General features: G+C 38.8%; 1 protein-coding gene across 3 annotated transcripts in view; it reads left to right on the plus strand.

Moving 5' to 3' along the window:
- The window catches only part of MET (MET proto-oncogene, receptor tyrosine kinase), a 114,866-nt gene extending 96,284 nt beyond the window's left edge, over nucleotides 1–18,582 (plus strand). For all 3 annotated transcript variants that reach the window (XM_027539596.1, XM_027539598.1, XM_027539597.1), the window contains 6 exons: nucleotides 566–646; nucleotides 2,552–2,733; nucleotides 5,567–5,676; nucleotides 6,879–7,044; nucleotides 16,093–16,229; nucleotides 16,335–18,582. In XM_027539596.1, coding sequence (XP_027395397.1) covers nucleotides 566–646; nucleotides 2,552–2,733; nucleotides 5,567–5,676; nucleotides 6,879–7,044; nucleotides 16,093–16,229; nucleotides 16,335–16,551 — 893 coding nt within the window. In that variant the 3' untranslated portion in view covers nucleotides 16,552–18,582. The remainder of the gene's footprint in view (nucleotides 1–565; nucleotides 647–2,551; nucleotides 2,734–5,566; nucleotides 5,677–6,878; nucleotides 7,045–16,092; nucleotides 16,230–16,334) is intronic.
- Nucleotides 18,583–26,802: the final 8,220 nt, after the last annotated feature.

The raw sequence follows: 26,802 nt of genomic DNA on the forward strand, positions 1-26,802 counted from the left end.
CAGAGTGAATTTGCTTCATTCAGGCCATTGTCTTTCAGTTTCTGCCAGCCTGGATTTCATATTAACCAGTGACTAATGGGGGAAATCCTTATTCTATAATGCTCATCTTATTTCTAATGGTGACATTTTTATCTCATTTCAGTTTATTGAAATATAGAGACCTTATTTTATTGTAGTTCTTCATGTGGATAAAACTTTATTTTTATATTTAAAAGATATTTTTTGATCCTTAATAATAATGTTCCTTATATGAGGCAGATGTTACTCCTGTTTTCACTGGTTCCACTGTTATTGAATAGTTTATTATCTTAACCTCTAATAACAATTACATCACCTAAATATTTTACCATGTATTAAATAATAATATTGCTCTTATCTTTGAGTAAAATATATCTACATATTTTACAAACACAAGTAGTGGTACTGTTAATCAAAAGCATAAGAAACAATGTACTTTTTTGCCATGTAGGAAACAAACAAGAAATGAAGATCATGAAGAGCTTAATAAATAATACTAAACAAATAAAACTAATGCAGCACTAACCAAGTTCCCTCTATCACGTAGGACATTTTGGGTGTGTATATCATGGAACTTTGTTGGACAACGATGATAAGAAAATTCACTGTGCTGTGAAATCCTTGAATAGTAAGTTGTATTTTATTTAACAGTGGAGTACACTTCTGTGGCTGCAGACTAATAAACAGTTCATAATAAAATGTTGATTTACACTCTCCCTTGTGGAAAAATCAGTGACTAGCTGGAACGATGGATCTAATCCTAAAATGTGTGATCGAAATTCTTATTGAAATATTTCCCCAGAAATTATCCCTCAGAGCTCTCATAAGTAAGAATGAAAGAGATTCTTGGATGAGCCTAAGTATCATTTAAATATGTTTGGCTTATAATATTTGTTTTGCAAGTGACATTTATGGAAACTATTGGAAGCATTTTGGCGCATACAGTAGTAATGACTCATTGTACCCAGAGGCATTACTATAATTATTTCTTTAACCACAACTTCCATCAAAAAGATAAAAAATGAAATAAGTCAAACAAGAGAAAACAGCAGAAAATTGAAAAATTATAAATGTGGTAATACCTCATTTATCCACATTTTTGATGAATGAGATAATCCATTAATTAAATGAACTTCCTTAGCAAGTGATACTTACCCCCTTTTAAAGCTAGAATATATATATTTTTAGTATTATTTACTATTGAGAAAAATCTGCTTAAAATGGAATGCATACTCCTTTTAAGAAGCAGGGAATGCTAGAGTTACTCAGTTTTCCTGGGTCTTTCCCATGTATATGTGTTATTAAACTTAGTTTGAAATTTTTTCCTGTTTAAAAAAAGAGAGAAGAAATATGGAATGCTTCCAAACATAAACTAAGACTTTATTACTGACCCAGAGCCATAATTATGGCATGAATTACTATCTTGTACAACCCACCGTACTCCTTATAGTCGAGTTTGCCTGGCTTCACCTTTGCTGACAGGCCTCACATGTCAAGTCAATGTGCTTGCCTTTTCTACCCTCATTTCTAAGTTTCTGCTCATAGTTTGAGGCAGCCTAGAAAAATGTTAACAAGATACATTACAAATTTATATTGGAATTAATGTTTTCAATGCATGTGTGAAAGGTTTTCCTACAAGATATGTTATCAACAGAAATATTTCAGCCTTTTTGAACATAAATCTGCATGCTGAACAGTGTTCTGTATGGTTCATTTTGTTGGAAGTCTAACCACAAGATAATTAAAGCAACAATTTATATGAAATCTAACTACAAACTGTGATGGATTAAGTATAATTGTCAATAAATTTGCCTCAATAAAGAGCACTACTGCCAGTTGTAGTAAGAAGTCCTATTGCCAAGAAATCTTTCTCTGTCCCTGGTGTATGTTGATCTCTATTTGGTCCAGATGGATGTCCAGGCCTTGGATGCACTGCATTTGTAAAAGAGTATCATCACTGACACTGATACTAATCAGATTAATAAATTAAAGGATGTTAACTCTTCATTAGTGCTGACTAATATCAGGCCCTTGGGATCTCTATTTGGAAACTATTATAACAAAAGAGTCTACTTAGATAGCATAGGCAACATTTGGTCTTCAAATCCTCCTAGTCCAGGGACTGGAAAACTATGGCCTGCTGCCTGTTTTTGTAAACAGTTTATCAAGACTCAGCCACTGTTATCAGCCATTAGTGGCTGCTTTTGCACTGCAATGGCAAGAGTTGTGTATTTGCAACAGAGACCATGTGGCTTAGAAAGCCAAAAATATTTACTGTTTTGTCCTTTACAGAAAAGTTTGCCAACCCATGCCTTGCTAGACTCTTTCAAAAACAAGGGCAGGTGGTGACTCAAAAGTGCAGCACAGGTGACATCATTCACTCAATTGTATTGTAAAATAACACTCTGAGGATGAGGCATCAGGGCAAGATGTAGTCCAATGGCTTTATATTCTGTGCTGTCTCTCCCTGAACCTGATGAAGTAATCATTGTCCCTGTAATGAAGTTAATGTCTCCACTGCTGGCTTTCTCAGGAATCACTGACATAGGAGAAGTTTCCCAATTTCTGACTGAGGGAATCATCATGAAAGATTTTAGTCATCCCAATGTTCTCTCACTTTTGGGAATCTGCCTTCGAAGTGAGGGGTCTCCACTGGTGGTCCTACCATACATGAAACACGGGGATCTTCGAAATTTCATTAGAAATGAGACTCATGTAAGTATATTGCCAAGCTTACTAACTTATGAACTAGCCTTAAGCCAGCCAGCCTTCCAAAAGGTGCTATTTTGAACCTTTTTAAAATTCTTAGCCAAAGAAACCCATGTGAAATGTTGACACCGTTCAAATGGACAGAGGCCCATTCAGTTCTCTGGTTTCTCAAAATCCTGTGTCCTAGTGGGAAGATAGTGATACACAGAAGGGTTTCCAGGGATGGTGATTCTTATCTGCCCTGCAGGCAGCCTTGCTCTGCCATCCCCCAGACAGGTACACATCTTGCAATGCCTACTATACACCACAAAAAGCACTGCACAGGAGACATAGAGCCAGAATGAGCCTCAGCCTAAAGGCAGTTTTAACCTTAGAAGGAAATATATTGAAAATTAATTATGAATGAATCTCACTATTCTTCAAAGTTGCTGCCCACTCTTCCACCTCAGGACCTTTGCATTTCCTAGTCTCTCCACCTAGACTACTCTTCTCCAAAATATCCACATATCTCACTTGGTTATTAATTTCAGCTTTCTGCCCTAATGTCATCTTCAAAATAAAGCTTCCCCAACTTGTCTAAAATTGCAGCTGACCACTACACTCTCATGCCTTCTTTCTTTCTCGTCTCCGCTGCTTTGTTTTTATCCATCACTCCCTCATATACTGAGGCCTGAATTGTCCAAAACTGTGGCCATAAGCCACTCATGAAATGTGACTAGTGTAAATTGAGATTTGCTGTAAGTGTAGAATACATCCCAGGTTTTCAATATTTAGTATAAAAAAAGAAGGTAAAATATCAGTAATTATTTATACTGATTACATGTTAAAATGATATTATTTTGGATATGTGGGTTGAAAAACATACTTTGAAAATAATTTTTGCTTGTTTCTTTTTAATTCTTTAATGAGACTACTAGAAAAATTTTAACTACATATGTGGCTTGTCTCATATTTCTATTGAACAGTACTCTACTAGGTAATAAATAAATGATAGCTGTGTATATGTATATATGTGTGTATATACACACACATACACACGTATCTTATTAGAGTACAAGCACATGAGGGTAGGTAATTTTGTTTGTATGTTGTTCACTGCTATAGCTCCAACACCTAAAATAAAGTTAAGTACATAAACTCTCAGGAGATATCTGCTGAATGAATGAGTTCACGGTTACAAAAGAGATTCTTAGATGTTTCCAAATGACAGTTTTGTTAGTGACATTTATGCTAGTTCCAAAAAGGCTGAGCAAACAATGGCTAGACCAGGAGTAGGGAGGGAAGAAGAAGTCTCCAGAACTGAAGTCACAGATGGCCCCAGGCTGCTTTTTGGCTTCTGTGAACAGACCTCTTTAGACATTATGGAGTAGTTTTACTCTGGATCAAAAAAACTTCATAAACATGGGATCAGATTCTTAGAGAAATGAGCTTTAGGATAGTAAAGAAATATTTTGCATTCAGTCAAAAGAGAATACTCTCTAGCTCTGAATTTTTGCAAATAAGGTGAATTTACTTTACAAAATACCATTGCCTTTATAGTCCAGGGAGTCTGTACTTATTACAACCACTAACAGATATATCTTAAAGAGAGGCCAAAAACACAGGAAATGGCCTCTCTACGTGCTGGGTGCATTAAGGTGGGCTGTAGCCCTCCTTACAGGGTCCCCACTGGCTGCCTCTTTACCTCACAAACTTCACTGTGGCTGCTGAAGAGGAGTTATCCTGTTCCTGATGACCAGGCACTGCAGTGACATCTGGGTGACTTCAGATACAGTTCTTATAGTTACTAAAGCCATTATGCTGTCCATCCAAGTTTGTGGGTTGAACATATGGAGAATGAGATCTCCTGTTTTCTGTGTGGGTTCAGGCCACTGTTGCTTCAATACCAGTAGGAGGGCTTCTAATATGATTGATTTCACTAAGCTTTGGAGTCTTAACAGATATAGGCTTTGGAGTCTTAACAGATATAAGCTAAAATCCTAACTCCACAACTTACCATCTGAGAGATTTAGAGTGATTTATTTCTCTCAAAGCTTCTTGTATTAACCATGTATTTCTGGAGACCTGCCGACCCTGGAAGGACTGCTTTCCCCAGTTCCCACAGGACTGGCAAATTCCCAGAGGTATTAAACAGCTCACCTTCAGAGACCATGCCTTTCATCACTAAACCAACCACTCCAGAGCCCATACCCCAACCACCTCCTTTAAAGGGTGCCAACACCCTGGCCACCATCTACCTGCCCTCATCACTTCAAGACCAGGTACTAGACTTCTAGGGACAGTCCTTACACCCCAGACCCATTGAAATTATTCAAACCAGCTGATTCTAAGCTGCTTCCTCTGCCTCGCCTGTTCCTTCCCACAGAAATCACCATAAAGGCTCTTGCTTATGTTTTCCCCTTGTTTCCTCTGCCTCCTAACCAACCCTGGTGCTTCCCTGTGTGGCCTTGCATGACCTGCCATGCCTCCTCTTGGGAATTGTGAGTAACAGTCTTTTTGATGGCCTTTGTTCCCATCTGTTGGCTGTACCCTACCTGAATAATAATAAACTCCACATTTTAAAATAACTCCAGTTCCCCATCTGGAAAATGGACAGAAGTGAGTGTATAAGGATTAATCAAAATTTATAAAAAACCTCTAACATGGTATATTACAAATAACAGATACTAAGTAAATGATGATTATCAACAGGAAACAAGTTATTATTTGAAATAGGTAATTCTTTGCTGTTGATAAGAAATTGATAAGGTAATTCTTATCAATATTTCAGAATTCTAAGACCATAGCTAGAACAGTAAATGCTTATTGTTTATGGGTTTCCAATTCTCTTTGATTACAGAACCCAACTGTAAAAGATCTTATTGGCTTTGGTCTTCAAGTAGCCAAAGGCATGGAATATCTTGCAAGCAAAAAGTTTGTCCACAGAGACTTGGCTGCAAGAAACTGTATGTAAGTATAAGAATCTCTGTGCCTGCAGTCCATAAGTGACAGGGTGGAACCTGTTTCCCACTCTTCAAGGCTAGTGAGGATGTTTTCTCTTCTCACGTAAAAGTCCTCTATTTTCGTCACAGTTCTAAATCGATGTGTAAGCACTGGGTATGTAGGTGGAGCTTTCAGGCTTTATCAAACAGAATTTAAAAGGAATTCTCCCGAGGGGGGTCTTAAACAGCTGTTGTGGCCCTAGCTTTTCTTTTTCCTTCCCGCCCATAGCCCCCAGTGTTGTGGTTTCACACTGCATTAGTGTTTGGAAGGGACAATTCGATCTGCAGCATTTTACAGTGAAACGGAGAGGGGCTGGTAACACAAATACCAACATATTGTAACTTCCCAAGAGTGGATTTGAAGTCAGCCTGCAGAAACCCTACCAAAAATGGTATTTGAGAATGAATATACAAAGAGGTTTATTTGTGTCTGGCTGCCTGGGCTGTATAATACAACAGTCAACAGTTGGTAATTGATTCAGTGCTTTCCCTTCCATAGCACTGATTCATGACTTATGGTATGTGTGAAAGAAAGAACTGTGCTATTAATTTCCTACCTTGGTTTTGGTCAGTGTGACAACATAAAAGCCATCTTAAACAAAGGATACATAGCCTCAGATAGAAGAATTGATTTTCCTGGAACCCTGCTGTTTTCCTAGATGCTTTACTGTGCATCCGTTTTCTCTATTACCTCACTGGTAAAAAGAGTTGTAGGTACTACCTAGCCCTTTGAGAAGGAAAAAATGAAATAACAGTCCCCTGTCATATCTCCCCCATAAAACTAAGTATTGCTAATAAGTTGACAAGTGGTAATTACTGATTGCTTTGGATAGTCAGTTGGCATACTCGATTTAGCAACCAAAGAAAGCTGGGAGGGTGGCCAATTTTACTACTTCTCCAGATCTACATTAAAGCAAAAAAGATTTTCTTATGCCACATCATTCACAATCTCTTCCCTTGGCCTGTTGAATTTGAAATGTAAATGTCAAGCATTTTTATTCAAGGATTCCATTGTGATTTAGCGCTAGTCAGTACAGGCCAGATGAAGCCCTTCCTGCAGAAATTATGGATTTCAAATACTGAAGCTGCTTGTTCTAATCAATAGAGATTCAGAATCACTGTAAATTATTCTCTTTTAGCCACTGGTAATAATTTTTGTTTTTTCTGTAGGCTGGATGAAAAATTCACCGTCAAGGTTGCTGATTTTGGTCTTGCCAGAGACGTGTATGATAAGGAATACTATAGCGTACACAACAAAACAGGTGCAAAACTGCCAGTGAAATGGATGGCTTTAGAAAGCCTGCAGACTCAGAAATTTACCACCAAGTCAGATGTGGTAATGTATTCATCACCTCAACCTCCTCTTTACTTTCATAGCCAACTTTTATATTAATTTTATGGGAACTTAATTTTTTTTAAAAAGAAATCTTCAACACCATAATTTCAGCTTTTTTAATAAGTAAAAATGGGCTTGATTGTCTAACAGGTACCCATACTATGGCCTCATAAATTCATTCATTTATTCAAAAAATGTTTGAATAAATGTCCAACAGAACAGCATGTTAGGTCCTTGGGAACCAGGTGTAAGCCCTGCTCTCCAAGAGCTTTGTTCAGCAGGAGAGGGAAGCCATTTCATCACTAACTCACACAAAGTAGACTGGGATTAATCTAGTCACTCGTAGCTCAAGGGCAGAAAAATTCTACCTAGAGAAACCTGGAAGCTGTCTCTGAGGCACATCTAGCAGTGAAGACATTATTCCTTTGCCTAGCCCTCCTTTATCTGCAAAGGTCATCCTCCTCTCACAGAACAAGCATCTGAGGGCGTGCAGCAGAGCTCTGAGGGTGGGGGAGACACTCACCTGGGCAGCTGAATCTACCGTACTGCCCTTTCACCTGGTGGAGAAGGTGAGTCTTGAAATGGGCTTTAAAGTAAGGATGATGGAATGGACGGTAAAATAAAAAATGCCAGTCCAGGTGAGATAAAGGGGCAGGAAAGTATACACTTCTTTAAAGTTCTAAGCAAACAATAAGCATTGGTGATTTGGCAAAAATAGAAGGCACAGAGGGAAGTTATGAGAATAAATTGAGAAAAATATTTTCATAGTAGATCATAGAGATCCTTGGAAAGCAAACTAGGGAGTCTGGAATTTATTCTCTGGCCATGTGGAAACATTAAAATGTAATCAGATTACACTATAGCCTTTCTTCATTCTGCAAAATGTTTTGAGAGGAGTAGACACAGGAAGACAAAGTGAGAGGTAGAGTATGAAATAACATAGGTACTGTCAAAACAGAAAAGATGGAAGAGAAGGCATCTCAGAGATGGAAACATCAGTATTTAGCAAGAAATTGATGAAAGGCATAGCTGAGCGAAGTTATATACTGGTGTAATTACAATTATGTGAGATAGAGGCACAAAAGCCAGTTTAAGAGGAAAAATAGCAATCGTGCCTTGCACATGCTGAGTTTGACCTGGGAGTAGGAAATACAGACAGAGGTGTCTTTCATGCAACTGGAAGTGTGGATCTGCAGCTTGTACAAACACTTTGGTTGTCTTAATCAACACCATACACTGGGTGGCTTACACAGCAGATGTTTACTTTTCACAGTTCTGGTGGCTGGAAGTGGGAAATGGGGATTCCAGTGTGGTCAAATTCTGGCGAGGCAAGCACATGGTCACCTTCTCACTATGCCTTATGCTGGGGAGAGAGCAAGAGTAAGCTCTGTGGGTCTCTTCTTGTAAGGGCACTAATCCCATCCTCATGACCTCATATAAACCTAATTTTCTCCCAAAGCCTCCCCATCTAAATGCCATCACACTGGGAGTTAGAGTTTCAACATACGAATTTTGAAAAGGATGGTGCACAATTCAGTCCATAGCAGAGGTCATGGCTGGAAATAGGCTTTTGAGACTCCAATACAGTTATTCAAAGGAACCTACATACATGCCATGAAGGAGAAAAGCAGAGAGATGGGAGACCCAGAGGAAGAGAAAGTGTCAAGAAGAAATGGGGTATGGTCAGCAGAGGCTCCTGCTACTCAGAGCACAAGAAGGGTCTTGGAACCTGAATGATTTGGTCTAGAGTGTGTGGAGGAGCCTGGGTGTTGAATGGAATGTTCTATTTGCCTTTCATAAATCAAGAGGACTATGATATGTGGAGGTAGGAAAACAGCAATGCCTCAGTCCTTGACGATAACAAGAAAAGCATTAACTGGTGACATCAGCAAACAAGGTGGGAAGGAAATAGCATTAATGGAGGACATAGATTGCAAAAGAGAAAGGATTGGCAGCTATTAAGATGTAACATGGGATGGGGATCTGTGTGTGGCTTTGGGAGGTGAGAAGTTGTCTACCCTCCTCCCTGAGAGTCAGCAAGAGAGAGAGGTGTGGCCTCTATTGGTAAGAGTTTTGAAGACATTGTGGTCTTTAAGTGAAAGTAGAGTTTCGGTTCCTGAGGAAGTGGAAGAGTCATTAGAGAATAAGCTGAGGGTGACTGAGAGCCTGTTTTCAGTGAACACATGTATCACAGGACATAGTGGAGGAATGGGACTTCAGGGTGGTTAAGATTGGTAAATGGATGTGATAGTCCATGCTAGAGCTTATTGCCTGGATTTTGATCCTGAAAGATTGTGAAAAAGAGGAAATAAAAAGGTGCTAGAGAGGTAGGCTGAGAAAACATTAGTGATGGTGACAGGTAAAGGCATCAGGTAAGGAGACTTAACCCATCCTGAAAGCATACACATTTCATCTAGACTTGACTACCGCTAGGAAGGAGACGGAGAAGGCAATGGCACCCCACTCCAGTACTGTTGCCCGGAAAATCCCATGGATGGAGGAGCCTGGTAGGCTGCAGTCCATGGGGTCGCTAAGAGTCAGACATGACTGAGCGACTTAACTTTCACTTTCCACTTTCATGCATTGGAGAAGGAAATGGCAACCTACCCCAGTGTTCTTGCCTGGAGAGTCCCATGGACGGAGAAGCCTGGTAGGCTGCAGTCCATGGGGTCGCACAAAGTCGGACACGACTGAAGCGACTTAGTAGTAGGAGGAGGAGGAGGAAGGAGAACCAACTCTTAGAACTCAATAAGAAGGCAAAATAACCCATTTTTTTAAAATAGGCAGAAGATTTGAATAAACATTTTACCAAGGAGATGTATGAATACCTAGCTAATAAGCACATGAAAACATATGCCCACACAGAGACTTGCTCATGAATGCTCACAGCAGTGTTATTCATAATAGTCAATTATGAATAGTCAAAACCAGGAGCAATTTTGATGTCCATCAACTGGGAAATGGGTATATAAAGTGTGGTATATCTATACAACAGAATAATGGTATTCAGTAATGAGAAAGAACCACTGATGCATGCTGCAATGTGGATAAACCTCAAAAACATTATGTCAGGTGAAAGAAGGCAGACTCAAAATTATTACACATTGAGTAATTCCATTTATGTGAAATTTCTAGAAAAGGGCAAAAAGCTGAGACAGAAAACAGATCAGTGGTTGCCTGGGGCTGAGAGTGGGAGCAAAGATTGACTACCAACAGGCATGAGGGAAGTTTCTAGGATGTTAGAATTGATCTAAAACTGAATAGTGATGATAGCTGCACTACTATATAAATTTACTAAACATCATTGACTATACACGTACAGTTGGCAAATTTTTTGACATATAAATCATATCTCAGCAAAGTTATTAATACAAGTGTGATGAAATTTTGGATGCTCAAGGCAAGAGTTGGGATTCTGAGCTTTTTGATAGTCCTGTACCACTCACCACTGTCTCCACAAAAATACACATGCACAGCAAGAGTTTAGCACTTCTTGTAAAGCAACTGTCACTCAGATACTTAGGAAATTTACACAGGCTTCTATAGATTCAAAGTGCTATGTCTTTCTCCCTCTCATTGAAAGACTCTATACTGTACTATATAAAGGGTGAACCTGAGTAGTCCATACCATGCTGCTTTGACAAATTGTTATTGATTGGATGGTTATTGATGGTTATTGATGGATTTATAAATTTGCATAAAGTTTTCATTTCTAGGACAGCACAATCTTTTGAATGTTGACATGGAACATATCCAAGCACCTGTAATAACCTGTATTATGTTGAGACCTACAGACAAAAACTTGCCTGTTTGTAGGAAGGTGTACTTTCTCACAAATGCCCAGATGCAGTTCAGCTAAAATCTAAATACTCTTGAAAGCCTTTCCAACAACTGAAGTATCTTCTATACATGTAATTACTCATATCCAGTGTTGCATAGTGTTTGTGCTTAGTACAAGTGCTTTCACTGAAGTCAGTACTGACTTCTTTGTTCAACCAACTAGCTTTCTCATCCTGCTTCATCATTCTGCTGCATTTAATATCATCAGCTGTCCTGCTCTTGAAATTTCCTTCTCCTTTGTTTTCAGGGCCACTGTACCATCCTGTTTTCCTCCTGCTTTTAGACTGTGTTTTCTTTACCTTGACAGCTTCTCTTTCTTCTCTCACAGCCTACATACAACTGTCCCCCAGGATTTTGGTCTTAAGGTGTCAGTCTCTCTCAACAGTTTCAACCATTTCCATCAACAGTCACCTTTGCATCTCTCTTACGAGATGTTTTCATCAGCAACACAAATTTACTGTGTTCAAAGTCAAGTTCTTTTCTGCCAACTGTTGATGCCTCACTTCTTTATTTCTATTAATGGTATCACCATTGTGCAATATACCAACTCTTCATCCTTTCTATTGTGCAGTTCCGTAGGTTTTAAAGATTGCATCAGTTGTATGACCCAAATCACCACAACCAGGATGTGAAACAGTTCCATCATCCCAGAAAATTTCCTTACACCTCTTGATGGTGTAACATACCCTAACCTTAAAACCTGGAAACCACGGGTTCATTTTCTCTCTGTAGTTTTACCTTTTCTAGAATGTTCTATAAATGGAATCATACAGTAGATAGCCCTTGAGTCTGTCTCCTTCACATAGCATAATGCATTTCAGAGGATCAGTAGTATCAATGTTTCCACAGTTATTCTTTTTTTATTATGATAAAAAACATAAAGTTGACCATCTTAACCATTTTAAGTGTATTGTACAGTGTGCACAGTGCTATGCAACTGATTTCTAGAACTTGCAAAGCTGAAACTCTATATCCACTGAACAACTCCCCATTTCTCCCTCCCCCAGCATCTCTGGCAACTGCCATTCTACTTTCTAAGAGTTTGACTATTTTAGATACTTCATTATAAGTGAAATCATAGTATTTCTCTTTTTGTAACTGGTTTATTTCACATAAGTAGGTTTGCTGGATCATATGTATTCTATTTTCTAGTGTTTTTTAAATTGGGTTATTTTTTATTTTATTTTTAAGAGTTCATTATGTGTTCTGGTTATAGGTACATGTTATCAGATATGTGTTCTTACAAATAATACTTTTTAGTCTGTGGCTTGCCCTTTTAATTGTATCTTTCAAAGAGCAGAAGTTTTCAGTTTTATTGAAAAGATTATCAACCTACCAGTTGCTAAATTTTATCAATTAATCCATTTTTAAATCAGTTATGCTTTTTTATAAAGGTATTATATCAGTTTACTTTTCTAATTTATTTTTTTATTGAAGGATAATTGCTTTTTTGAATGCTCAAATTTGGCTATATCTATTCCTTGATTGCTGCAGCAATGTGCCTATCACTTTTTATAGCTTATAATAGTCTCTTACCTCTAATAACTGCTTTCAGCTTCGTCTTTGGTAAAACTAGGCAGAGATTCTTCAGATGAGCTCACTGCTGGTGCTCAGATATTCAGAAAGCCTTGATCATTCACACAATAAGCATGAATGACTGTGCTCTCCTGTCTTGAAGCTAAAACTGACTTGCTTCCAATCATTTTTAATGCACAGGCATCATACACCTCCCCCACCCCTTTGTCTCTCTCTGTCCTTCTCTATCCCTCCCTCACATGCCCCACTCCCACTTTCTGTTCTTGGTCAGTATCATTCTCTTCCTTCACTTCCCCACCCCCTACCATCCAGTCAGTCCAAGCTGTTAAGGGGAATTTGGAATGCAGACTGTTCATGAAACTGCCTCCCTCTCACCTCTTCTGTCCCATGATTTCTCCAATCCTCCGCTGATATCAGTTGCCTAAATCCTACAATTCCTTGGGTTTCCCTGGTGGCTCAGCTGGGTAAAGAATCCACCTGCAATGGGGGAGAACTGGGTTCAATCCTTGGGTTGGGAAGATCCCCTAGAGAAGGGAAAGGCTACCCACTCCAGTATTCTGGCCTGGAGAATTCCATGGACTGTATAGTGCATAGGGTCCCAAAGAGTTGAATACGACTGAACGACTTTCACTATAATTCCTTACAGGACTAAATTTATCCAACTCTTCCCCCTTGTTTTTGCAAATTTGCCTCCAGACCTCCTGTAACCTAGGCTGTCAGTTAGGGAGACCTGATCACACACTCAGAGAAGGCAATGGCACCCCACTCCAGTACTCTTGCCTGGAGAATCCCATGGACGGAGGAGCCTGGTGTGCTGCAGTCCATGGGGTCGATCACATACTAGTAATCAGCCTCTCAGAACTTCAGTTCCTCATTCTTGAAACATCTACAAAACTGAATACATTACAGACTTGTTATAAGGATTAAATAAGACAATCTTTTTTTAAAGGGCATGATGCCCACCCATGCCAAGCTCATTTGATGACACGTGCTCTCTCCCACCGCTTTAATTCGGGAAAGCAAATTAGAGAGTTCGCTCTCCCGGCAGAGTTCAGTCTCTCCCAGGAGAGAGAGAGTTCAGTCTCATAAGGTTCCATGTTGCCAGTATTCAGTAGCAGCCCTCACCTGCCCCATTCAAAAGTGTCCTAACTGGTCTCCATATTGTGGATGAGCTTCCCCTGTTTGTTTAAAGCAGTGTTTACAGATGCAATCTCCTGGAGCTCAACCCCAGTCACGTCCCATTGATTTCAGTTTAACCCATGATTAACATTCAAAAACACAGTCCCCTTTCAACCTTATTCAAAAACACGGTCCCCTTTCAACCTTATCTGTCCTTCATCCCTTCATCTGCTCCACACGTCAAGCAGAGTGACCTGTTGTCCTTACAGTTCAAAAAAACACGTTTGAGTGTCTTACCCTTTATCCCTGGGCCCACTGCCTTCATCCAGAATACTCTTTCTGCCCTCACAATACATGTATCTACAGAACAAACTCTCGCAGTTCCTCAGGACCCACTATACTGTCACTTTCTTCCTGAAGCCTCTCTTAGTTACCCCATTATCCCTTAGCCTTTTCACAACATCTGTACCTCATTTCTATAATAGCTCTGTATTGTAGTTATTAGATCTTATTGTTCTACGTGACAGTTAATTACATAACTAATTGCATAATTCTCTCAACCCTGTTAAATCAGCTTCAGGGCCTGTCCAGTAACTTGGACAGTAACCTACCTGTGCATCATCAAAGGTCAGTGTGTGCTAAGTCACGTTCATCGTGTCCACCTCTTTGTGACCATATGGACTGTATCCCGCCAGGCTCCTCTGTCCATGGGATTCTCCAGGCAAGAATACTGGAGTGGGTTGCCATTTCCTTCTCCAGGGGGTCTTCCCAACTCAGGGATTGAACCTGCATCTGTCTCCTGCATCGGCAGGCCAGTTCTTTACCTCTAGCACCACGCCACATGGGAAGCCCTCAAGGGTCAATAGATACTTGTTAAACTGATTTAAATTCTAATGCAAATTCTGGGACTTAACACAGTGGTGTCATCAGAAGTGACTCAGAAGATTTTGAGGCTTTGAAAACTTTGAAAGGCTCCTGCTGCTGCTGCTGCTGCTAAGTCACTTCAGTCATGTCCAACTCTGTGTGACCCCATAGACGACAGCCCACCAGGCTCCCCCGTCCCTGGGATTCTCCAGGCAAGAACACTGGAGTGGATTACCATTTCCTTCTCCAATGCATGAAAGTGAAAAGTGAAAGTGAAGTCGCTCAGTCATGTCTGACCCTCAGCAACCCCATGGACTACAGCCTTCCAGGCTCCTCCATCCATGGGATTTTCCAGGCAAGAGTACTGGAGTGGGGTGCCATTGCCTTTTCCATGAAAGACTCCAGAAGACAGCAAATTTATCTAGTACTCTGCCCCGTCTCCCCCCACCCACCCACCCAAGGAGTTTGTTTTCTCTATTTGGATCAAGGAAGTCAGTGGCCTTAAAGCATTCTTAAACTTGGACGAAAGGAAAAAGTCATTCATGGAGATTTGTATCAGCAACTACCATGTCTACCTGCTTGCTTCCTTTCAGAAACACATGCTTTAGTCTCCTTGCTGAGTTATGAGCTACACTTGCATCTCAGTTTTATGTTTTCTGCTCTTCATGTCTGGGCTATATTCTCCTTCCCCTCCAAGCTTCTTTTTCCTCAGGGCCTCATTTCTGCCCCTATATGCTGCTGTGTGCAAGTGTCTTGGAAGTGTGGTGAGAGAACTGATTTCCTGGGTCCTCTGCCCGGGGGGTGACCCACACATATTGATTTACTCTCATTGTGTCATTCTCACCTTGGCACATGTCCAGGGTGAGATAACATGCGTGACCTGATCTATTCCAAGGAGAGTGCTCCAAATCAAGAAACTGCATATTTAGTGAAGTTTGGTAGACCAAGCAAAACCCAAGAGTCATGAACTCTGAAATGTTTATCCCTGTGTGAATTCAGATTTATTGAGGAATTTTTAGCAGATCAGTCAACCTCTCTGTGTCCTTGTGATCATCCTATAAAGTACTGTTACAGCTGTTTTATATTAATTTCCTCCTATAACATTTTCAAAATATAGTTATTTTATTGAAATTCATTTTCATTCAAGAGCCTTGATGCTGAGCAGTCTTATTACTTCTGATTTTTAATATAGATTTTTATTTTTACTGACTTAGACCTTTTAACATTAACTTTTAGATATGGTTACATTTCTTAAGGAGTATTTCCATTCATTTGGAAATTCCACAGATTTAAATTTTGGAAGCCTTGTCTTCTTTTTTTTTTTTACTAATAGTCTAAAATTGTAATGAAGCCATTGAATAAAGAAGGATAGAAACATGTTAATGCTGTGACTCCATAAGAAAGAACTTGGAAAACGCACTGTGCTAACTACTGATGAAATTGTAATCATCATGTGGATTTCAGGCATCCTTTTTGAAAACTTTACATTTACTTGTAATCTAAATTTTAATTCTGGCTTAAACAAGTCATAAACTTATGTTACTAATTGTCTTCAAGGAAAACTTTGCCTAAAACAGCAATAGTGTTGAATACTAAACCAAGTTTTGTAATGAAGACCTACTGATCACCTTTCATATTTGTGCGGCCATTCTTCCCTTACCTGGATTCTCCCTTCCCTTGTTTGACCAGTGGTCCTTTGGCGTGCTTCTCTGGGAACTGATGACAAGAGGAGCACCACCTTATCCTGACGTCAACACCTTTGACATAACAGTTTACTTGTTGCAAGGAAGAAGGCTCCTACAACCTGAATACTGCCCAGATCCCTTGTAAGTAAGAATTCCAGCAGTGTCTTCTGTAGCTCATATGTTCTTTACTTTTGCAGAAGTGCTTGCCTTCAGAGTCCTCACAGCATTGCATCCTTTCTGAAACAGGTATGAAGTGATGCTGAAATGCTGGCACCCTAAAGCTGAACTGCGCCCATCCTTTTCTGAACTGGTCTCCAGGATATCCGTGATATTCTCTACTTTCATTGGGGAGCACTATGTCCATGTGAATGCTACTTACGTGAACGTCAAATGTGTCGCTCCATATCCTTCTCTGTTGTCATCACAAGATAATGTCAGTGGCGAGGATGATGATGACACATGATGGATGGAGGCACCTGTGCCACTGAGTCCCCTTCTGAGAAACATCACTGAACTGCCTGAACAACAGTCCACCCTTTGTCTAACATTCTTTTCACTGCCTGGCCACTGAAAGGCCACCGGGTACTTTTTGCTTTTGCCAAGATTGCACTATTATAGGACCTTATATTGTTATTAAAATGACTGGATTCTACAGAATTTCTCATCTGACAAAGCATCAGAGCAAGCAGCTTGGTCTCGCAGACCAGTGACCAACAGCAATTCTGCAGCTGTGATAATGCTTCTGTCACATTCAGGCCAAAACCCAAATGCTGGGTTGAAATTTTTTAAAATCAAGATCCCACTTGATTTCATATGGGAAAGTGAAGCAATGCATTTTGAAGACTTCTTAATGACAGAAAATTCAAAAGAAATGGTAATGTCCCAACAGGGCATGGCAGCCCTGGAACCAAACCACTCATTTAGAATTAAAATGTTTCAAAGAACTTATGTGTTGTATGAAAAACACATTTTTTTATCACCGATGTTGTCATTTGCTCATTAGGTAAACATTCCCTTTTAAATTTTTGTCTACACATTCCTTTTATTGGAGAACTATCCATAGACAATACAGTCAACATTTCAAAACAGCAGGACATGAAATATGTTTATAACTTTATAGGAATATTTACATATTGTACATAAACAACATTTACGTTTTCATAAAATAGCTTAGTCGCAGTGAAATATTTGTCATTTAAAAATCAACTGTTTAAGAATGATACTTTGCTAATCTGGTTGTGGACACTTAGAAGTTTTATCTTTTTTTTAATGACAACTCTGAAAATAAAACAAGTAATTTGTGATGACAGTTGTTTTTAAAGGTAACTCAGCATGTTTTTGAAGCAGAATACCTCTGACTAAAAGCATTATTGGTTCCAACCATGGCTTATATGTAGAGCCTTGGAAAGAATCAATGGACTGGAAACGTCAGCCTCTTTGTCAGGTGGCAGCTTTCCACCCCACAGACAATTGAAACAACCAAATCAGGGGGAATCCAGTTTTGTATTAGAACATTATGTGTTATTAAGCAAAACATATTTTAGAGAAAAAATATGTTGATTGAAAGTTCTGACCATTTCGCCTAGATGAACAGTTACTCTGGTCAGGACTTTTGTGATGTTTTGTTCTGTGGGATTTTGTGCTTACTACTGTATAATGCATGTGGCACAGGATACTCAAACTGGTTTTGTTGATGTAAACATTTAAAGTATTATATTTTTATAAAAAGGTTTATTTTTAATGATGTGAGAAAACTTTTGTTAGGCCACAAAAATACTGCACTGTGAACATTTCAGAAAAGGTATGTCGAACTTGGATTCATAACAGCATGATTTTAAATGGCTGTGAATAAGTGATAAGGAAATGTACTGACTGCCAGAACTCCCCACCCTCATTACATCACCAGGACTTGAAGCCAAGGGTTAACACAGCAAGCTATAAAGAGGGTGTGTTTATAGTAGAGTTGAGTTAAAACCCAATAGTAGAGTTAAGCTCTTTTTGTGAGACAGTGATTACAACGGAAAGTTCTTTGACAGTGGTGGAACTTACCAGAAGACCCAAGGAATTGTACTGCAGAGATATTCCAATTCAAATATTATTATTTCAGAAGTGTATAGAGTGATACTAATTACAGAATATTGTAAATAATGGATGAGGAAGAAAAAAATCTGCTCTGCAGGAAAAAACCGTTTCTACTAATGTCAGGAGAATGAATACATCAAGAATAGAGCTTATGGAAACAACTCATCAACAAGACTGCACACCTGTATATATGCTTGAAAAAGCTACAATGTGAATTTCATGTTTGCTATTTATAAACGTGTCCTTTGGTTAATATGTCTAGACAGACTGTGGGAGTTAAGTGATTCTTCTAAGAATTAGATACTTGTCACTGCCTATACCTGCAGTTGAGCTGAATGGTACTTTGTATGTTAATAGTTGTTGTTCGGATAAATCATACAATTAAAGTGATGTATCATCTTGTATACTGAAAGTTGGTTATTGTTAGTCATGCTTGATTACCTGCCCGTTTACATAAGGACAGGGGAAGCCTAAGATTGATTTTACCTGGCTACATCAAGTCATCCATTAGAAGAGTGTTGTTAGTCAAGTTAATGCTGCTGCTGCTAAGTCGCTTCAGTCATGTCTGACTCTGTGCGACCCCACAGACGGCAGCCCACCAGGCTCTCCCGTCCCTGGGATTCTCCAGGCAAGAACACTGGAGTGGGTTGCCATTTCCTTCTCCAATGCATGAAAGTGGAAAGTGAAAAGTGAAAGTGAAGTTGCTCAGTCGTGTCCGACTTAGCAACCCCATGGACTGCAGCCTACCAGGCTCCTACTGAAGTGGGTTGCCATTGCCTTCTCCACAAGTTAATGCATCCTTACCTAAAAGAATTTGCATCCCTGAGTTTCAGGAAGTCTCTGCCTTTCTAAACCATGTTTCCCCTGACCTGCTGCATTTCCTAGCATTTCCCTAACAGTCTTTCAGCTGCCAGAGCACCTGGCCCCTACTTCAGCTCGATGCTCTTCTCCAGTAAGGTGCATCCTTGTACCAGAAGATAACGACAATGGAGCTGCAACCTGCAGTTGGCACAAAGATACCCAGTTGGGTGTTGGAGGAGAGACAACTTCTTACCACCTGAAAACCTCACTTTTCATGGAGAGTTCCCACTCTTCAGGTGTCCCCAGGGATTAGCGAAACTATCTTCAGGTTATATCTGTGAGTATTGTTGTAATGGTAAAGGAATTCAGAGGTGAAATTTCAGTCATCTAAGTCTTGGGGCAATCTGATTTTTTTTTTTTAAAAAAAAGGTCCAGGTTTAAACCAATGCCTACAAAGTGTGGTGGGGGCTGATTCTTTAGTGAGAGAATTTAATGCCCGTACCCAGTCAGACTCTTTCTCTGCCAAGAGATGCATTTCCATAGGACGTTGTCAGACCATATACCCCCGAAAGATAACTTGTCATCCTTACATCCCAAGTATCTGGCACGTAGCAGATCTTCAAACAATTGCTCAACTGAAACAGGATTTTCTTGTCTTCAGTCAGTCACTTTAAGCCATCATAGATAACAGAGTTGCGTATGCAAGTCCCATGATATTTAGTGAATCACCGACATGGCGGTTGGAAAGGAACCTTTCTAGGGAGAGAGGGATAAAAAGATGTCCCTTTGCAGATTTTTGCTGGGTACTCTGAATTTTTAATTATCACAAGATTTTTTTATTCCACAGTGTAGGCATCAATTATGTTTTTGCTCTCTGAACTACACAAGAGATTGCCTCCTTAGAGAAATATGTTGAAGAGATAGAAAACCTGTACAAGCACATTAAATGTTTAATTGCTGGCATCTTGCTTTGTTAATTTACCCAGTTTAATTAAGGAAAAAAAGTAACATGTAAAAGAAATTAATTTTTAATTCATTTAAATATTTAGTGAACATCTACATATGTCAGGCATTATACTAGGTAATGGGAATACAAATAAACACTTTCCCACCCCAAGAAATTTAATCGAAGAGACAATATTACACAGTTAGTGAATATTAGAATTGAATTTTCTTAGATCTGTAAACCATCTTGAAGAGGCTTCATAGTCTATAACTGGGAGTTTGTAGCTTTTGACCCCTTGGCCTGTTTTTCTCACTGTCTTATCCCCTCTGGCTATCACCAATCTGTTTTCTGTATCTATGAGCAATTTTTGTAGGGTTATCTTGTGATTTGGTTTTGGGTGTTTTGATGGTTTGTTCCTTTTAGATTCCACATATAAGAGAGTCTGACTTATTTTACTTAGCACAATGTCATCAAGGTCCATACAGGTTGTAGCAAATGCCAAGATTTCCTTCTTTTTATGGCTAAATTTTATATGGGCTTCCCTGGTAACTCAAATGGTAAAGAATCTGCCTGCAATGCAGGAGACCCAGGTTCAATCCCTGGGTCTTGAAGATTCCCTGGAGAAGGAAATGGCAACCCACTCCAGTATTCTTGCCTAGAGAATTCCATGGACAGAGGAGCCTGGCAGGCTACAGTTCATAAGTCACAAAGCATCTAACACGACTGAATGACTAACATGTAACACTATATATATATACTTTTCTTTGTCTGTTCATCCACCAATAGATATTTAGATTGTTTCCATGTCTTGGCTATTATAAATAATGCTGCAGTGAACATGAGAGTGCATGTATCTTTTTTGAGTTAGAATTTTCATTTTCTTCAGATAAATGTCCAAAAGTGGACTTGTTGGGTTGTATGCAAGTTTTCTCTTTAATTTTTTTTAGGAACTCCCATACTATTCTCCATAGTGGCTGCATTAATTTACATTCCCAGTAGGGCACAAGGGTTCCTTGTTCTCAACATCCTCATCAGCATTTGTTTTCTCTTGCCTTTTACCCCTCTTGTCTTTTTGATAAATAGCCATCCTAACAGGTGTGAGCTGACATGTCACTGGGATTTTGATTTGCATTTCCCTAATGTTTGGTGATGTTGAGCACAATTTCATGTACATGTTGACCATCTATATATCATCTTTGGAAAAATGTCTATTCAGATATTCTGCCTAATTTTTAATTGGATTGTTATTTTGCTGAGTTGTGTGAGTTCTTTAGGTATTTTGGATTTGTGGATATTTTCCCCCATTCAGTAGTTTGACTTTCCCTTTTGTTGATGGTATCCTTTGCTGTGCAGAAACTTTTAAATTTTATATAGTCCCACTTGTTTGTTTTTGCTTTTGTTGCCTTCCCTTTTGCTGTCAGACTCAAACAGTTATTGCCAAGATTTACGTCAAGGAGCTTACTACCTGTGTTTTCTTCTAGGGGTTTTATGTTTTCAGGTCTTACATTCAAGTCTTTAATCCATTTTGAGTTGATTTTTGTGAATGGTATAACATAGTGGTCCAGTTTCATTCTTTTGTATATGTCTGCCCAGTTTTCCCAACACCATTTATTGAGAGGATTGTCCCTTCTCCACGAATATTCTGGTGCCTTTGTTGAAAATTAACCAAACACCTATGTGTGGGTTTATTTCTGGGATTTCTTGTTCAGTTCCATTGGTCTATGTGTCTAGTTTTAATGCCAATACCATATTGCTTTGATTACTATAGCTTTGTAAAACAGTTTGAAATCAAGGAGGGCATCACAGATTAAACATACCAAGTGAAGCTTCTTCATAAAGCAAAAAGATCAAGCTCTGACTTATTTTGAAAAAATACTGAACCTCTGTCAATCTAAGCTTCATCTGTCACATAGGTCAATCCTACTTACTGTGCAAGTTGTATAAAGACTAAAAATAGTGTGTAAAGTTCACCTAGATACCATAGTTGCTCGGTAATTGTGATATTATTATTATTATCTTCAATAAAAGCCCATGTAAATGTAGCCTGTAGTTGATGAAAGAGAAATTAAGCCTGAAAGAACCTTATAGATGCTTAAATACAAATTCTTACCCCATCCATCACCTCGTACCAGTTTCATATAGTAGAAATAAAGCTGCTGTTTATTGGACGAGGCTCTCTGCCTCGTCCTTGAGTATTGATGCTGCAGTACAGGTGGGGGTTGAAAAGCATGACAAAACAGTGACAAGATGGTGGCATCTTTCCTCTTGTGCGGTTCACCCAAAGACTACCTCTGTTCCTTCTTGTTTCTCCAGATTCTCTACTATTTCTTTAATTACTTCTTCAATGACTAGTTTCCTTTTTTCTTGTTTAGCCTTCAGACCTAGAATTAACAACAGACATGGGAAAAAACAACCTGTCTAAATTACAGGAAGGTTGCAGGAAGGCACAAATTTCAGGAATCCCAATTCTCAGTATTCATGTCTAGGGTATGACTGTTCCTTACTTTGCTCAAATGGATGGTTAATGATTATTCAGACTCAGGAAAAGTAGACTACGTGCAGTATTGTTATATGGTGTTTTATGTTATGTGGGGTGTGTTTGGAAGATAAGGAATACTTCATTAATATTCCAGTCCATCTGGATGACTAGACATACATGGCTGACTACACAGACACAGTAGGTTACACTCCTGTGGTGCTTTAGACAGTTTCAGGAGATAGGTATGCAGACACTATGCCCCAAAGGAAGAAATGCTTATTGCTTTTAATTCCATAAAGTGTTTTTCCATTTCATACTTGACATTTTTCTTCAAGACTATCTCAATTCCCTATCTATCAAAAATTGGAAATAACTTCAGTCATAAACCAGTGAAATATTTCAGTTGGTGAATTGAAGGTAATAAAACAGAGGCTTGCCCAAACTGTCCTTTGTTGTAAATTACACCAGAGGTCTAGATTACGTCAGCCAAAGGTATTGATCACAATGCTGAGAGGTTTATAACTACTATTGACTTACCATGTGACCCTGGAACAGAAATCCAGGAAAATTGCAAAAGCATATCTATGATAATGAAAAGTCCATCATTAATAGAACTTACTATCCTGTCATCCAACTAGTACTGTGTTGGCTTCAAGGCAAATATTTAACTAATGCTAAAAACAGAAAGTACTTTTGTGTTCACACTTATTTCCATTGCTTGCTTCTGAGCTATTCTGATAAACATGTTTTCCTTCTTATCAATGAAATTATAGATTTATTTAAAAACTTACATGAATTAGTTTGTTCATTAGTTCCATATAAAATTAGCATCAGATATCCAAATAGCTTCTAATCCTTTTTAAATTTTTTTTTTTAAATGAAGAGCTAGTTCCCCATATAGATCAATTTAGAATAGGGCTCAAGTCCCACTCTTCTGGGCAGTTAAACCCTACCTGGTTAAGCATTCTGAAAGCTAGTTAGCATTAAAAAAAAATCAACTGAGATGAAAATGGCCATATTTAGGATATATAAATGGAAAATTTTAAGTACAGTGCTAATTTAACATTATTTTGAAGCACTGGTCCCAGATTACAGTGATAATTAATTTTTTTCCTTTTCTTGAAAAGAAGCCCTTTTGTCTTTATGTATTCACCCTTTCACTGTCACAGGCATACGTTCTTTTCACCACATGAGTTCCAGGCTGGCAGAAACATCCACTAATCCTTAGACCTCTGGACTGGAACGACAAAAATGCATAAAATCTTACCAGGCCAAAAGAGATCAACTTTAAAAATCTTTGGCATCCAAACATGTCAGAACTGTTTTTCACTGACTCCCCAAATCATTTGTGTTCCCCACTATGGTCCATGATATCTAATGTCTGTTCCTACTTTTATTGGGCAGCCTAGAATTTTTAAACACTCTATTTCATCTCATTTTCCTTTACCTTTCTTGGTTGTTTATACTTCCCCAGTTGTTTTATGAGTTGTCTTTCTGTCCCTAATTCTGGAAGTGCTGGAAAGTGGTAACGGACAGACTACTGTCTGCCAGCCCAAGCAGTCACTTTGACGTTTGCCACTGTGTTCCGGTGGCTGCTCTTTCCATTACAGTCAAGCTGCGCCACCCCCCCCACCCACTCCATGGAACTGTGGCTCAGTAACCACCATATGCATCAGTGGCAACAATTCTTGTGAACAAGAAATTCAAATTCAGAACCCTTGTGAAATCTTGCTTCGCACTTCTAATATCAGGCACATGATCACCTTTAGAGATTCTTTCAGAAGTTACCAATAAAGAAAAATTACAGAGGAACCAAAATATCTTGTTGGGATACTTTTGAAAAGCTGTTTCTGATTTTTTGTTAGACTATGAGAATTAAACATAAGAATTTTGAACTAGCTTCAATGGTAGCCAAAAGATCTATGGAAATACATGGGTAAAGCAAAAAATCACTATCAAAAAGATACTATAAAAACATGTTTCAGCATATATACAATGGAATATTACTCAGCTATTAAAAAGAATGCATTTGAATCAGTTCTAATGATGTAGATGAAACTGGATCCTATTATACAGAGTGAAGTAAGTCAGAAAGAAAAACACCAATACAGTATATTAACACATATATGTGGAATTTAGAAAGATGGTAACGATGACCCTATATGCAAGACAGCAAAAGAGACACAAATATAAAGAACAGACTTTTGGATTCTGTGGGAGAAGGCGAGGGTGGGATGATTTGAGAGAATAGCTTTGAAACATTCATATTACCACATGTGAAACAGATTGCCAGTCCAGGTTCGATGCATGAGACAGGGTCCTCAGAGTGGGTGCACTGGGATGACCCTGAGGGATGGGATGGGGAGGGAGGTGGCAGGGGGGTTCAGGATCAGGAACACATGTACACCCATGGCTGATTCATGTCGATGTATGGCAAAAACCACTACAATATTGTAATTAGCCTCCAATATTAATTTTAAAAAATAAAATATTTTTTTTTAAAAACATGTTTCAGAAGGAAAATACCCACTGTTGAAACTACATAGATACTTTTTTCTGCAAATGAACTTAATTGATAAAAACAATAATGATAATAATAATGATCTCATCCCAAGACATGTCAGAGGAATTAATGACTGTCTGGAAGCTAATGGGCTAAGGTAATGCTCTCAGGAATTAGTCTTGCTTAATGAAATGCTGTTAGTTTAGTAAACGGATGCTTATAATGACAGAAAGTAAAAAACCAGAGCTGCCACCATCGAGCCTGCCTGATACACAGGGGAAAAAAAAGTTAATGTGTCATGTGCTGCTCTTACTCATTTTTTCTATTCATTTGTAATGTATCCTTTGTTTTTTTTTTCTTTCATACATCTATCTCCTACTTTTACTCTGAGGATATGTTTACTTAAGGATTGTTATACTGACAGAGATTTAAGCTGTTAATAAAAATGTAACTCCCTCTAGTGCAGACATATCAAACTTTAAATTATGATTACTTTGAACCATTTTAAGTATTCTGATGTGAAGAAAATGGATGCTCCATGTGGGCTTTAGAATATTGCTTCCAAAGTATAGTTGGCTTAGGAGTTATTACTGAATATCTGATTCCAAGATTGTTCTAACAACTGACCTCCTGATTCTGCTGTCTCTATATTGGCTCGTATGAAAGTGAAAGAAAGTGAAGTCTCTCAGTCGTGTCTGACTCTTTGCAACCCTGTGGACTGTAGCCTACCAGGCTCCTCCATCCATGGGATTTTCCAAGCAAGAGTACTGGAGTGGATTGCCATTTCCTTCTCCAGGGGATCTTCCCAACCCAGGGATCGAACCCAGGTCTCTCACATTGTAGGCAGATGCTTTACTGTCTGAGCCACTAGTCTAAAACCATCTCCCAAAATTATATATCTGACTTGGTCATCTTCCTGCTTGAAAACCTCTGCCCATTCCTAGACGGTCTCTGCATTAATATTTTTTGTTGTTTTGTTTTGTTTTTAATTACAAAATATATTCTCGTGGAAAAATATTTTACTTAGACTAAAAAATACACAGTACAGGAAATATCCTCTGACCACCTTCCCAATTCTCCATTCTCACTCCCTAAGAGTAATCAATATTAACACTTTCTTGTATATTCTTCCAGAAATTTCCACCCTGCATTAGTTCTCAACTAAGCCAAACACTTCAGAACATCATTCAGAAGTCCCCATCTTATTGGGGCTTGCCTGCTGACTCAGATAGTGAAGAATCTGCCTGCAATGTAGGAGACCCGGGTTCAGTCTTGGGTCAGGAAGATCCCCTGAAGGAGGACACAGCAACCCACTCCAGTTTTCTTGCCTGGAGGATCCCCATGGACAGAGGAGCCTGGTGGGCTACAGTCTATGGGGTCGCAAAGAGTCAGACACGACTGATGACTGAGCAACTAACACTTATTGACCAAACTACTACTCAGCATAATCTCCTCAGTCAAGGTGGCTGTCTCTCAACCTCTGTGACTGAAGTTCTACTAACTGTATCCTCTTTCTGATGCAAAGAGGGCCTACACTGTGCTCTTGGGGACACCTTCCCCCTACTCCGTAGCTGGCTTCTAATTTGGTGTCCCTTCAAACTGATATTCTTTAAATGTTTTCTCAATTTTTATTTAAATAGAGAAGAGATTTAAATGATTTTCTCATAATAAAAAAAATCTAAAGAACAAATTTACTTATTTCCATTTAACAAAGCAGAATCAATGCACTAAAAAGATCAACAAAATACTGTATTTTTCTAAAATTCTAGTTCTCCCAGTATTCCAAACTAAATTGCTTGGAAATTAAAAGAGTTTTAAACTTAGGTAATAAAAACAAATATCCCCCAAAACTAAAAAAAAAACCAAACCACCCATTCCTGATAAGAAGCATTCTGCGGGGGAT

This window comes from Bos indicus x Bos taurus, chromosome 4 (assembly GCF_003369695.1).
Source record: "Bos indicus x Bos taurus breed Angus x Brahman F1 hybrid chromosome 4, Bos_hybrid_MaternalHap_v2.0, whole genome shotgun sequence".
Lineage (NCBI taxonomy): Eukaryota > Metazoa > Chordata > Mammalia > Artiodactyla > Bovidae > Bos > Bos indicus x Bos taurus.